Below are 13,154 nucleotides of genomic sequence, written 5' to 3'. Positions count from 1 at the left end.
TCCTTAGTGAAGTTTACAACCTCATCTAAAAATTGCAACTGTAACGAAATCAGGAGGAAGCCAAGGTCTGCAGAGGACGACTTTTCTTCAAGAGGTCAAGGCTCCACTCGGATTGTATATAACCATTGATGACGATGATCCCTTAATGAAGTAAATTAATATGAAACATAGTAACTTATAATTTAATATTATTTATTTAGTTTTATGTACTTTTTGAAAATTTCAAAGTTCTATCCTGCCGCAGTTTCTTTTTCGATTGCAACAATTATTTCTCTTTTTTTATATTGAGTTACTATTTAAAATAGAATTATTCTATAAATAATCTCACAATTAGAGAAAATAATATAATTGAAACTTTATCTATCTAACGATTAATCCCAGTAATTCAATAACAAGAATCAGCAATTCTTTATTTTCTTTTATTGCTATAATTCGTACATTCGAAATACAAGTATGCAGTTAGTAATAAAACTAATATAACGCATCGCGCTATGGTCAGAGAGGAAGATGGAAGAAAAGAATGAGAGGAATGGCAGACACGTAAGAAGTAAACTGTCAAGTTAAGCGGAAACAAAACAACCGAAACGATAAAAGGAAATTCTTAATAAATACTGTTACATATAAGCAAGATATTTACGATTTTTATTTGCATACCGTACATAATAATAGTTGTAATCATACCCAATATATCTTATAGTATAGATAAAGAAACCTAAACGATTCTTGCAGTATCCCCAAGGCTGTTATCGTTTCTATCGCTGCAACCAGACCAAAATATTGGGAAGCCTAACAAAATGTCGGTGACAATTGTTTAATCAGGCTTAAAATTATTCTATTTTTTTGCATATATACGGGCGGGGGGAGGGGGAATAAGAAACATATACACACGTAAAAGTCGCGAGACGGTAACATGATGCACGTGAACAAACGTTAAAAGTTTAATCTCGTGGGAAAATCGGTCACGTAGACATACCTGACCGCAGCGATCAACTTATAACTACACCGAGAGGCTGCCATGTTTCCTGAACTCACCATACATATATAGTTTATTCGCTTCGATATTTACACACCTCATTGGTCGCAGTTACACAGTAGCTATATGAAACACGTAACAAATTATTCGCGATAGTAAAAGCGATTGTCGCTTGTAGAAGTATCTGCAAAAGGAAAGCCTGATCAACGTAATAATATGTACAGGATAATCAAATTTTAATTGCACACCCCAATTATTTTAATCGTTTCTCGAGTTAGAAAAAATATTCTTTTCTAAAATAAACAACCAAGATATTTGCAAGTGTGCAATTAAAATAACACACTTCCTGTATTTGAAGATAAAGTATTCGTCCTTCTCATGGTTTTATTTAATCTCATGAAATTACGGCTCAATGGTACTTGCAAGAGTATACTTGCAAGAGTATACTTAATTTTACATATTGATTGTAAAGATTCAGAATTCATCTCAAGGTTTGGAATCGTATCGTAAGACAATATCGCTTGATCAAGGAAATCGATTTATCAGAATATTATGCATCAGAATGTTGGTCGACGCAGTCTCGGAAACACATCGCCTAAGCATTCGAAGAAAGTCATGATCTGAGAATGGTTTATCGATTTTTGTGGTTATAATTAAAAAAAAAAAAACCTTTCTTCCTGCTTGGCGCAGTCAATCCAGACTTTAATCGGCATCGTCGTGGAATTTAATATAGTGTATCTTCAGAGCTCTGTTATTAGGATACTTGACGTCACATAGCGGGCAAGTAGCTCCGATCGCGTCCTTCACTATGTAAGCGCCCAGATTGGTCTCTCTATGGAACATCTTGCTGTCGGCCTGGTACACTGTGTTGTGCACATTGGTGATATGGCTCATGATGGACTCCTTATTGAAGACGTGGCACTGCTTGCACAGCTTGCAGCTGTACATCACGTTATTGTAGGCCACTTCGAATTCCCTTGGCCGTTCGGGTGCCTTGGCCGGTGTCGGCAGCACCAATCTGTCATTGCTCGACGCGCTGCCGGCTTCGGCAGCTGCCGTCTTCTTGTGCTTGATCGTGAAATGCTGTCGCAGATTCGACAGACCGGGGAATTCCTTGAAGCAGATGTTGCATGAAAACTTGCCATCTTGAGTCGACATCGGAATGCATTCGGGCGTCAAGTCTTTTTTTACACGGGGTTTATGGACCGTTTGCTTGTGCTTGTACAGCACGCTCATATTGGGGAACATTTTCTTGCAAACGTGGCACATGACCGGCTTCCTTCTCTCACCGGCGAAGTCCATGGCGAAAGGCGACAGCTTGGCCTGCGAATTTTCACTTTCGAGCTCGAACTTCATGCGCTTCGTTTTTGGCTCGTCCTCGTACGACGATATTCGATTGCTGTTATACAGTTGTTGCTGCGCGCGCTGTTGGTTCTGCGATTCGCTACTGTGGAAGGAAAGTTTATGCCGTTGCAGAGACTGATTGCTCGAGAAGACCTTGCGGCAAAAGTTGCACAGGAACTGTGTGGCCATCGGTTTTCTGGCTAAGGATTGGAATTTGATCGAGGCCACAGCGGTAGCCTTGTGAAGCCTCTTGTGCTTCCACAGAACCTTCTTCGAACTGTAAGACTTGCCGCATACGTCGCAGGAGAATGTCTTTTGTATGTCGCTGAGAATGGGATTGGCCTTGTGCCATTGCATATGAGATGCCAGGGTCTCCTGATCGGGGAAAATGTTCGTGCAGAGTTCGCACTGAAGATCGTCGTTGGAGAAACTCTTCTCCGGCTTGTTACGAGCGCAGTGGACGTCCCACAGATGGGTCCTCAGCTCCGTGACATCGTTGAATTTGTCATTGCATACCTGACATTGGAAACTTCCCGATTTCGACGGTGATTGAGGTGGAGGATTTGGGAAAGACTTCCGTGCTCTCGCCGGTCGTTCTGAATTCTCACCAGACTCGACGCTACTAGATTCTTTCTGCGGTCCATTGGCCGCCTTTTGATTACCGAGTATGAATCGAGTGCTGAGACGCGAGTTTGCACGGTTGTGCCAGCCCTTGTGTATTTTCAAAGACGCTTCCTCAACGAAGACCTTGCCGCAGATGTCGCAGGCATAACCGTTCTGCGATTTCTCGAGGTGGGCGGTACGGAAGTGATAAGTGAAATTTGATTGGAAGACGAAACTCTTAGGGCACTGCGGACACTGCAGCATTGTCTTCGTAGAGTTGTGTTTAATTAACATATGTTGATCATACAGATCTTTACGCATGAACATACGCGAGCACTCGGTACAATCGTACATCTTACAGTTTCGGTGAGCGATTTTAGCATGTCGCCGGAGATTAGCGTAATTGGATAGCACCTTACCGCACTCGCCACACTCGTGAATCTGCGTACCAGGATCCGAGATGGCACTAGTATTCACCGAATCTTTCTCGATCCTCACGTCCTCGTCCAAGCTGCCGTATTCCATGCAGGAAACATTGGCGTTTCTCTCGTTCGGGTCGTCGATACCGTGATCCTTCATATGTATCTCCAAGGCGCCGGCGCTGCTGAACATACTGCGGCAAATGACGCACGAATATATCTTCACTTTGAGATGGAGATTCCGATGCTCGTTCAGCTCGACCCTCGTGGAGAATGTCTGGGCACAAAGGGGACAGCTATACTTCTGACTTGATATTCGCGAACTGATTCTCGACTTGACATTTGCTTCGTAAGCGTTGCGTTCCTTCAATGGCGCTTGAGCTGCATTCTGCGAGGTATCGTCGTGTTGCACTTGTCGATTAGCCTGCGTTGTTGTTGTTGTTGTTGAGCGATGAGTCTCGTGATGTGTCAGGAAATCACTCGGCGATCGAAATATGGAAAAGCATACGAAACAAGTAAAATCCTTCTTTTTATGGTCGGCCGTGATGTGGTAGTGAAATTTCTTAAACACGAGGAACGTCATGTAACAATGTACGCATCTGTACAGGACTCTGCTTTCCGGATCTAATCGCATGCACATCTGCTTGTGCTTGACCATATTGGGCTGGTATCGATAGATCATGCCGCATAGATCGCAGGCATGATTATGCGCCGGATCGCCGTTCTTGTAAGGTCCTTTCATGATCCTATCGGGAAGGCTATTTTTCGATGGCAACGGCGCCATCGGTTTCAGCTTGGGCGGAGCTCGTGTTGGCGACATCATCTCTTCGTACTGTTTGTCAGAATGCTTGGACAAGTGGCTGAGTAATTCCTTCCTACCAGGCATCGAGCGCAGGCACATGTTGCACGTAAAGTATTGTTCGTGACCATGTTTCGGTACAACTAGGGCGATCTTCATGGCGCACTCGAAGGAAGCTCCACAATGTAACTGATACATCGATCGATCTGGAAACTCCGTCAGGCAGGCGATACATGTATATGGTCTCAAATCTGGCATATGTTGACGTATGTGAGAGAGAGTGCTGCGTCGATCGTTAAACGTCTGCTCGCAAGAGTAACAAGAGAACGTTTTCAGCTGACTAATAATGTCCTGTTGGACTTGCGTCAGCGGTGAGTCCTTTTCCATGCTAATCAGTTCATCTTCCACATCTTCAATCTCCTCGTCGTCGTTTTGCGATCCCGAATTGTCAATGCCGTTTTCTTTACTGTGGAACCGCTTCATGTGCTTCATGTACGTGTACTTGGAGTGCAGGAATATCTGGCAGTGATGGCACTTCTGTTTAAAAACACGCGCTCCTCTAAAATGGGTATGAGGACCGCGTCTCAATTTCTTCTTAGGCGGTCCGCCGGCCGCGTTAGACCTCTGCGTGGAATCGGCCTCCATGATCGTGTCCTCTGTCCCGCTGGCTGCCATAGGATTCAACAGCAACTCACTGCTATTCGTGGATTCTACTTCTATAGTACTATAGGTATCGTCTTCATCCTGTGGCTCGCTTTTAATGGAACACAGAGCTACAGGATCCTGCTGATCCGCTTTATTTTCTTCCTTATTAGGTTCCTTCTCCACCGCAGATGGGACTGGTTCAGGATCTTTGTTAGTATCATCGCTGTTATTTGTTACTTCTTGTACTGTCGCATCGCTGTTATTTGTTACTTCTTCTACTGTCGCATCGCTGTTATTTGTTACTTGTACTGTCGCATCGCTGTTATTTGTTACTTCTTGTACTGTCGCATCGCTGTTATTTGTTACTTCTTGTACTGTCGCATCGCTGTTATTTGTTACTTCTTGTACTGTCGCATCGCTCTTATTTGTTACTTCTTGTACTTTCGCATCGCTGGTATTCGTTACTTCTTGCACTTTCTCACTATTGCATTCATCGTTCTCCACTGTTTGAATTGGTGAATGCTGGAGAACAGACAATATTTACGTAGAGAAATCTTTTTTATCATAATAGTTTTAATATGATAAGGTTATACTTACTGGTTGCTCCACATTATTGGTGACCTCTGAGATAAATTCTACATTATTATCTTCGTCAAAGTCCATTGGTTCATCCTTGATCGTGAATATTGGAATAACCTGCGAATATTGGAAATAGAGAATGAGAATACGAGAACATTACAGTAAAAATGACAAACTATTGTGTCCTAGTACATTTAAAAATACATACCGGAGGATTTGATTGCAACTGACTTGCCAGCCATTCTTGCAGTTTGTCCTGGGAACGCAGGCACGACTCCTTGTAGGTGTGCCATTGATTAACGCTCTTCACGCAATTTGCGCATATCAATATGGACAACCTGTCGGTTGCTGAAATCTAAAAAATTAAGCACATTACATAATCTAGGTTAAAATCTCGACAAGAATTTTAAATCATAAGTCAAATACACAAGATTGCAAATCTAGCTGAGCGTTTTGTTCTGTACTACCACAATATAACCAGGGCTGCGTTCGGAAACTTCATTTGGGTGCACACCAGTATCGTTCTATCTTTGTTACTTACTAAAAATTGAACAAAACAAGGACACAGAACGACGCTGGTGTGCACCCGAGTGAAATTTCCGAATGCAGTCCAGCAGCGGCAGCTCTATGTCGGCACCTTTGATCTCCACGTGGAGGTCCACGTGACCATCTGCCATTTTAATAATATTAAAATTCAGGGCTGATTAGAAGAAGTAGTGGTAGTGCTCTATCATAAGTAATAATGTAGTCACTCTCTTTCTTGAAAAAAAAAAACAGAACCTGCGCCGCTGTATCTTCGCGACTACGTATTTTTTCCACGAGTGCCACTACCTACTGATTATATGTTCTATTATTATCATTTTTGGTTTCTTTTCTTCTTTGGAATTTTATACATATATTTGCTCCATCTCAAACGTACAAAATATTTAAACAATTTAGAAGAGTAAATTAAAATTTTTAGATAAACTATGTTGCATTCTCTGCTCCTGACACACATGCCCACTCTCTTCAACAAAAATATTTAAATTAAATTTTGACTTATTTAATTTCCTGATTCCACACAATTTACAACACCTATATTTACTAATGTAATGCTCACACTCTGATTTCATATTAACTGATATTGTTTACATTATCATGTCACATCTAAACGCCTTACTCTTACTCCATACTTCAAGCATCTGAGAGGACACGTATCTAAAAAGCATTTAAAATGCTTCACTCGCTTATTCAATCAAATCAGATGGACGCTGTAATTGCGTTTTAGCGCGAAGGAAAGATGAAGATTAAACGAGACGGAGTATGAGTAACGCGACTGGGATGATACAGCCCCGACCGCGATGATTCTCAAGTCTGCGCCGAGTCGGCACTCGTCCGAACATAACCTCGAAACGCGTCGGGCTATGCACTCCGCCGAGACCTCGCCGCCCGCGGTCACGGGATAATCGGGCGGATCGGGCGGCCCTCGGGGACCGCGGGGAGTCCCGTCGATGATTCTGACGCGGGAGGAGCGCGAATCGCGCGAGTCGCACGCACCTGGATCGACAGGCAACCCTGAATCTTGGTGGCCAGCGGCACGCGGTGGCCGGACGAGTCCTCCTTCTCTTCGTCCTCCTCCGTTGCGAACACCGAGGATCTAGGCCCGTCCGCGGAAAGGCACAGTCTGCAGACGTTCTTCATGTTCCCGAGCTCCACCATCTCCACCACGTCCTCGTCCATCGTGCTAGGCTACTCTGATCCGGCGCGGGACGACACCACGACCACCAGGACGCCGTCGCCGACACCGACGCCACGTATCCCTCTTGCGAAGAGAGCTCTCAGGTTAGGGACGCAAGCGTTTTGTTTGCGGCTAACGAGAAATCGGAAGTGGCCAGACTGGCCAGGAGCCGCCAGAATGGCCTGCTCAAGTGCTCACTGATGGAGCCGGGAAAGAGGCGAGGTGGGCGAGGAAGACACTGTTTCCGCGCGCCCAACTTGCCGGTGACGCACCAAGATGGCGCGATCGGACGCTCACGGTGGCGAACGAAGCAAACCCGCGCTCAGAGTCTCAGAGATGTCCGGTCAGACCCGATGTTGGGAGACGCTTTGTACGTGCGCGGCAAAAGGAACGCTGGCAAACGTTAGAACGACCCAGTTGCGTACGTAAGACTACTATTGTGAGAACAAGTATCATTAGATCATATATAACTTTAGAGAGAAAATAAGAAAAAAATAATATAATAAGAAATCTACTATGAAATAAAATTACTATGAAATAAAATACAATTTATGGATAGAAATAATTAACAATATGTGAAACAGGACACGATGTAATATACATGCAATCAATTAGAGAAATTGCCATTTAAAGTCCAAGCTGGATCTTGGTAGTCTAATAACAATATATAATTAACAATATTATTAGTAAACATAGGTCAAATATTGTATGAAATCAGGAAATTAAATAATTCAAAATTTAATTTTTTTGTCGAAAAGTGGACATGTGTATCAGGAATAGAGAGTGCAATATATTTTATCTAAATTTTTTTAATTTACGCTTAATTCTTTTTTTATATTTTGTGCATTTGAGATGGAGCAAATATACAAAATTCTAAGAAAAAAAGAGATAAAAGAACAAAATAAAACGTATATTATTATTAGGCTACGAAGATCCAGCCCGGACCTTTAATAGAAATAATTAATAATATTAAGAGAAATAATTAAATTTATTCTATTGCGTGATCAACAGACTTACCACAGAAATATCAATACTTTGATATTTCTACTTGATAAAAGGTAAAAGAATTTACTGTGGAAGATTTTATTAGTATTCTAAAAATTTCAAATTATAAAAACTGTTATGAATATTTTATAAAGTAGATGTATAAGTATTAATTCAATAAATATTTTGAATAATTTATGGAACACATATTACGTGTAAAAATTAATATTTCAAATTACATATATGACATTAATGTATAACATTAGTTATAGATATTTTTTTATGCTTAATATAATATTTAATATATAAATGATAAAAAACGTAAGTAATTTGTGTGGTAACGTAAATAATTTACAAGGGACACTCTAGGTAATATCACGAGTCTGTCGAGATCGGCCACGTGGTCGATGATGTACGTTACGCGTATGATGTATGTATCGCTCTCCGTTCGGAGTGATTTTTCCCTCGATTTCCCAGCATTGATTTGATTCGCATGGTCATTTAGACTTTGTCCACGGATCCGAGCTCGACACGCTCTGTTCGTATACATTTATACTTACATATACATACACTTGGTGAACGATCAGCATTTTAGAAAAAAAAAGAGATGCAATGTAATTTAAAAACATGTCCATTTCTACCAACGTAGATTAACTTTAATTTCAGTTTAACTTACTTTTTCTAGTTCTAAGAATTAGAAAAAGATAAAAAGTAAGTTAAACCGAGATTAAAGTTAATCTGCATTGATGGAAATGGACATAAGAGGAATAAGATTTCAAACTTATTTAATTGGCAATTAAGTTAATCGGAGTTTGATTAAGGCCACTTTGTGAGAACTGTACTATATGCGTGATAGATGGAACAAGATAGTGAAAACTGAAGCTTATTTTTTATTTATACATTATTAAATAATCAAATCAAAAAATTATAAAATTATAAAAATATATTTATGTATATATTAAATTATAATCATTTAAAAAAGGAACCCGCGCGTTAATTTAAGTATAACAAATCCTCCGATTGCTTTATTTGCATCTCTTGCGTTTTGTTCCCTATTTTCCCACCTAAATTTGAACGCTTGGAATATATCTCAATGCGTGATTAATTGAGACCAAAGAATAAAAACATTGTTAGGATCGATATAAATTTATTTTCCCATCAGCGATTCATTTGCGATGGAACTTTTTTGTTATGTTCGAGGAGATTGCAGAAAGAGATCATCTTTACTAAAAACAACCGATCGATGAAATTTCTTTGTATTTTTAATCTCAAACACAAAATATTTCTATTTTCCATTATAACAGACAAACAACAGATAAAATTCGACGTTTCTGTTTTTATTCGAGTTTTTACATCAAAACAAATGTTGCTCGCGAGAATTGTGGTGATCAGGATGGGAAATTAATATTAAAAAGGTATATATCGTACGTTTGGTCGACTTTTATTTCATATATTTCTTCAATATACATTTGATACACGAAATTGTCATTTGTACACTGCAGGTAAGACAGATTGCATGTCATATACATCAGGATGTAACACACGTGATATATTTCCTTCAATCTTCCGCCGACTCTAAATTCTTCTCGGATTTCCGTTCGCTATAAAATTAACGTGCAACGCTTGCGCGCGTCCCCGATACTTCCGTTAATTCTATCGCAAAATAGAGACTTAGAAAAATCAAGAGTGCTCAAACGGTCCTTCGCAGTAACATCGATAGAGCTTTATTTAAACAGTGTTAAGCTTATTGACTCTTCAACGGACAGCGATCCTCAACTTTGTTTAGAACTCTGAAATGATATAACGATCGATAAATTTCCTTGATTCCTACGTTACGTTGCGGATAACCATTCTCCCCTCGGTTAATTGGCATCAGTATCTCTTTCTCTAATATTACATAAATATCAGTTTGTCGATGTCGATTACAAAACATGCTCACGATCACGAATTCACAGATTTCTATAGACTGCCAACAGTGTCACGGTTAGTCACGAGTCGGTCCGAGGCAAACGGCATCCGACGAAGTATCATTGGTAGTAAACACCGTCTACTCTAAAAAAAGATTTCGCGGTTCGGTGATGACGGTGACGACGTTTTTGGACTCGTTAAAAATGACCGCTACCCTCCTCTCGTTTGCCTCACTTTCGTCTTTCAAAACTAGCAGTTTGTTTGGCGGTGTTTGTATAGACGTGACGTTCTCTCGGCTGAAAAGAAGAAGAAAGAAAACAGGGCAGAAAGAGAGGAGGGCTTAAAAAGCAAGGGATTTTAGGAAAACTTGAGCGTGTTCGCACGTCACTCCGTTCGACGGAGACCGCGAATCGTTTTCACGTTCTTCCTACGAGATGTAGCTTCTCTCTCTCCCTTTTCCTCCTTCCCTCTCTCTCTCTCTCTCTCTCTCTCTCTCTTTTTCGACACGCACTACTTCGCAACTTGGTACGTCGACCGAGCTTGCATTGACATTTTATTCGCTCACGCAGGCACCACGAGAGAAATGCAAACGCGCCGAGCTATAACTCGTAACAAGCATATTGTATGCAAATCGAAGATTATTCGCGCTCCTTTGTTGCGAACAGCGAGCGCTAATGGAGCACAACGTAACGAACGATTACGGAATCGATGTACGACAATCGACGTTACAACTTATGCTCAACGATCGTCTAATAATCGCTCCGAACGCTTAATGATATATATATATATGTATATGTATATGTACGCGGATGTGGCGTACGCGAAATTAGAACCATCAAGCTAAAGCCTTACTTACGGGGGTATCCTGCGTGTGAAACTCTCTCTATCCTCTTAGAACTATTCACATTAATATACAGCGTGTGCGAGTAATCATTGACACATGTTTGCCTATAACGTTTAACAACAACTCCGCGTTTCCCCTGACGCTATGTTGAAAAAAATTCAGCTCTCTGACCCTGATTCTTCTATAAGAGCGCAAGCAATTTCGCTCGTACTCGTCGATCTTTCGATATCGCGGTTTGCGTTAACATTTACGGCTCCCCGTTGAACGAAATAATGCCTCGCGTTTCCCGAAAATATATTGACCGCTCTCTCCGCCACCGCGGTTCCGATTCTGATTCATCCGACGAATCTGGATCGATCTGCCTGCGTTGTGGTTTATTCGCAAAGTTACTCTATGAATCGAGTATAAAATTTATATGCCGTCCCGCGACGAATGTTACACCGATGTTCTCTCCCGCGGAAATCAAATGAATGCCTGGCTCACGATGGCAATTTAGCGCCGGATCTCCTCGCGACCAATGCGCGGTTCCAGTTCGCGTATCCTCTTAATTTAACGTAAAAAAAAAAAAGGGAAAGCAGTTCAGGTTGTCAGGCAGCTGGAGTTGAAGCAGGAGCTCCGCTGCGACTGCTGACGCACGTAGTCCTGAACGTTGAATTTCGTCCCATCAAGATTGTCGCTTTTTCTAGCCTTCAATTCTCTGAAATCAATCGGTGTCGTTTAGTTCTATCGATTTATCGTGCTGGTCTTCCTTTCAAAAATATACGAAGCACTTTGCAAAAACTCGATTAACTTTTATTTTAAGCTCGTCCATTCTTATCTGTTTTTAAAAAGACTTTCCCTCCTTTCGGAGGGACAGTTAAACTAAGATTGGAGTTAATCAAGCGTTAACGTGAAATCAACTAAAAATCAGTGCAGTTTCAAGCATTGTTCGTTCACACTATTCTACTTTCGTCGATTTTATCGAAACCGTACCGTGCAACGGCGAGAAACGCCAATTCGACATTGAGGCCAGTCTTGGCAGACGTTTCCATGAACGGCACTTTGTACTCCTGCGCTAATCGCTCGCCGTCTTCTCGCTTAACGGCACGCTCCGTTCCGCAGTCGGACTTGTTACCTGCAGTTTGATACAGCGACGAGAAAATTAATTATCACAAAATATCCAGCTTTTCCAGCTTTTCCGAGGCTAATAGTGTTCTCGGTCGATGCGATCTGGATTGCCCGTGAGCAATTAAGGTCAATTTGCGTGAGCCGATAGTCCATATACGATGTACATTCGGATCGAAATAGGATTTCAAATTAAAAGCTAAAAATTACACGTAAAATTGCGGATGGTCGAAAACATTCATATTCCTCTTACACTTATATCAAACGCTTTTTCTAGCCGAACGCGGACTCGCGAAGATTTGTCTTAATTGCTCTCCAAAGCGGGCCAAATTGCATTAAGCGGAAACGCGGCGAGTTGAATTTTATCTTTCCCGGAACCTGAATTTTGTTGGTTCTCAATCTCTGATTTAAATCGGATTCGATAGCTGGATGTATATCAACTTCGGACAATCTGACCGATGCTGCTGAAATCAAATTTATGTAGGTCGTCCAGATAGCTCTCCCGAGCTCTTATCTCCGCTAAACCATTATCATGACCGTTATTTCTAGCGTTTTATCCTGCCGAAGATCGAAATCCCCGTTTAAACGTGAGGATCCCAAGTGGGCAGAGATCTATCGTATCGGTACGGAAACCATAAATATAAACGCGACTCACCCAGCAGCATGATGACGACATCCTCGCTCGCGTGTTCCCGGATTTCGCTCAGCCAAGCCCTGATGTTGTCGTAACTCGTCTTATTCGTCACGTCGTACAGCAGCAAAAGCGCTGGAACACGCCAGTCGTGTGAATTGCTTCTTTTTCATTGACTACTTAATCGACTTTACGTCACGCGACGGTCAGAAGCTTTTTACGACGTATGTAAATGCATCCGTTTATACGTGTATGTCTTATACATGTGAAAGTTTAATACATTAAACGATAATCGAATTCAGAACAAAAGCGCAAAAATATTATAATCTGTGAATACATGATTTTCTCTCACTTTTCGACATTATTCGGGAACGAGTCTTATTATGTTATACTTAAATCTTTAGCTTATATAATTTAAAATGCTTCGCGAATTATAAAGTCAATTTTCACTTTTGCCTTAAACGCCTCAATTCTATAATGCGATCTCAATGGTCGCTATCTAATCTTCTAGATGGGTGACGCGTCTAATTATTGCGTCGAATTCACTCGACCGGAATGATTACTTCTGAAGTTGAGATGCAACGCAGCATTATTGTCGCAACAA

General features: G+C 41.3%; 2 protein-coding genes and 1 long non-coding RNA gene across 17 annotated transcripts in view; 1 reads left to right on the top strand and 2 right to left on the bottom strand.

The window, feature by feature from the left end:
• Window positions 1-403: 403 nt before the first annotated feature.
• LOC139782421 (uncharacterized) lies at window positions 404-7,269 on the bottom strand. Of its 2 annotated transcripts, none has more exons than XM_071721446.1 (4): window positions 6,899-7,269; window positions 5,571-5,717; window positions 5,381-5,479; window positions 404-5,305 (listed from the first exon to the last, which is right to left on the bottom strand). In XM_071721446.1, the coding sequence occupies exons 1-4, from the start codon at window positions 7,079-7,081 to the stop codon at window positions 1,676-1,678; spliced, it is 4,059 nt and encodes a 1,352-aa protein (XP_071577547.1). In that variant the 5' UTR covers window positions 7,082-7,269; the 3' UTR covers window positions 404-1,675. The 2 variants fall into 2 exon arrangements, with proteins under 2 accessions (XP_071577547.1, XP_071577548.1); XM_071721447.1 differs by lacking the exon at window positions 6,899-7,269 and adding an exon at window positions 6,522-6,731.
• Window positions 7,270-7,287: 18 nt separating this feature from the next.
• The window catches only part of LOC139782427 (uncharacterized), an 81,914-nt gene continuing 76,047 nt past the window's right edge, over window positions 7,288-13,154 (top strand). Inside the window, exon 1 of the long non-coding RNA XR_011720879.1 lies at window positions 7,288-7,500. This is a non-coding gene — a long non-coding RNA (uncharacterized lncRNA). The remainder of the gene's footprint in view (window positions 7,501-13,154) is intronic.
• The window catches only part of LOC139782424 (ras-related protein Rab-37), a 118,205-nt gene continuing 114,539 nt past the window's right edge, over window positions 9,489-13,154 (bottom strand). For all 14 annotated transcript variants that reach the window (XM_071721454.1, XM_071721451.1, XM_071721453.1 and 11 more), the window contains 3 exons: window positions 12,575-12,685; window positions 11,788-11,929; window positions 9,489-11,512 (listed from right to left, as the gene is read on the bottom strand). In XM_071721454.1, coding sequence (XP_071577555.1) covers window positions 11,395-11,512; window positions 11,788-11,929; window positions 12,575-12,685 — 371 coding nt within the window. In that variant the 3' untranslated portion in view covers window positions 9,489-11,394. The remainder of the gene's footprint in view (window positions 11,513-11,787; window positions 11,930-12,574; window positions 12,686-13,154) is intronic.

This window comes from Temnothorax nylanderi, unplaced genomic scaffold, assembly GCF_030848795.1.
Source record: "Temnothorax nylanderi isolate EJ_2023f unplaced genomic scaffold, tnyl_v1.0 TNYL_tig0411_pilon, whole genome shotgun sequence".
NCBI lineage: Eukaryota > Metazoa > Arthropoda > Insecta > Hymenoptera > Formicidae > Temnothorax > Temnothorax nylanderi.
The sequence above is the reverse complement of the archived record's forward strand: the minus strand, read 5'-3'. Positions and strand labels throughout refer to the sequence as shown.

Coding starts and splice junctions, on each gene's coding strand:
- LOC139782421 (XM_071721446.1), bottom strand. CDS start 7,081: ATGGACGAGGACGTGGTGGAGATGGTGGAGCTCGGGAACATGAAGAAC. Junction 5,718..6,898: donor AGGGTTGCCTGTCGATCCAG/GTGCGTGCGACT, acceptor TTAATTTTTTAG/ATTTCAGCAACCGACAGGTT. Junction 5,306..5,380: donor CCAATAATGTGGAGCAACCA/GTAAGTATAACC, acceptor TCTGTTCTCCAG/CATTCACCAATTCAAACAGT.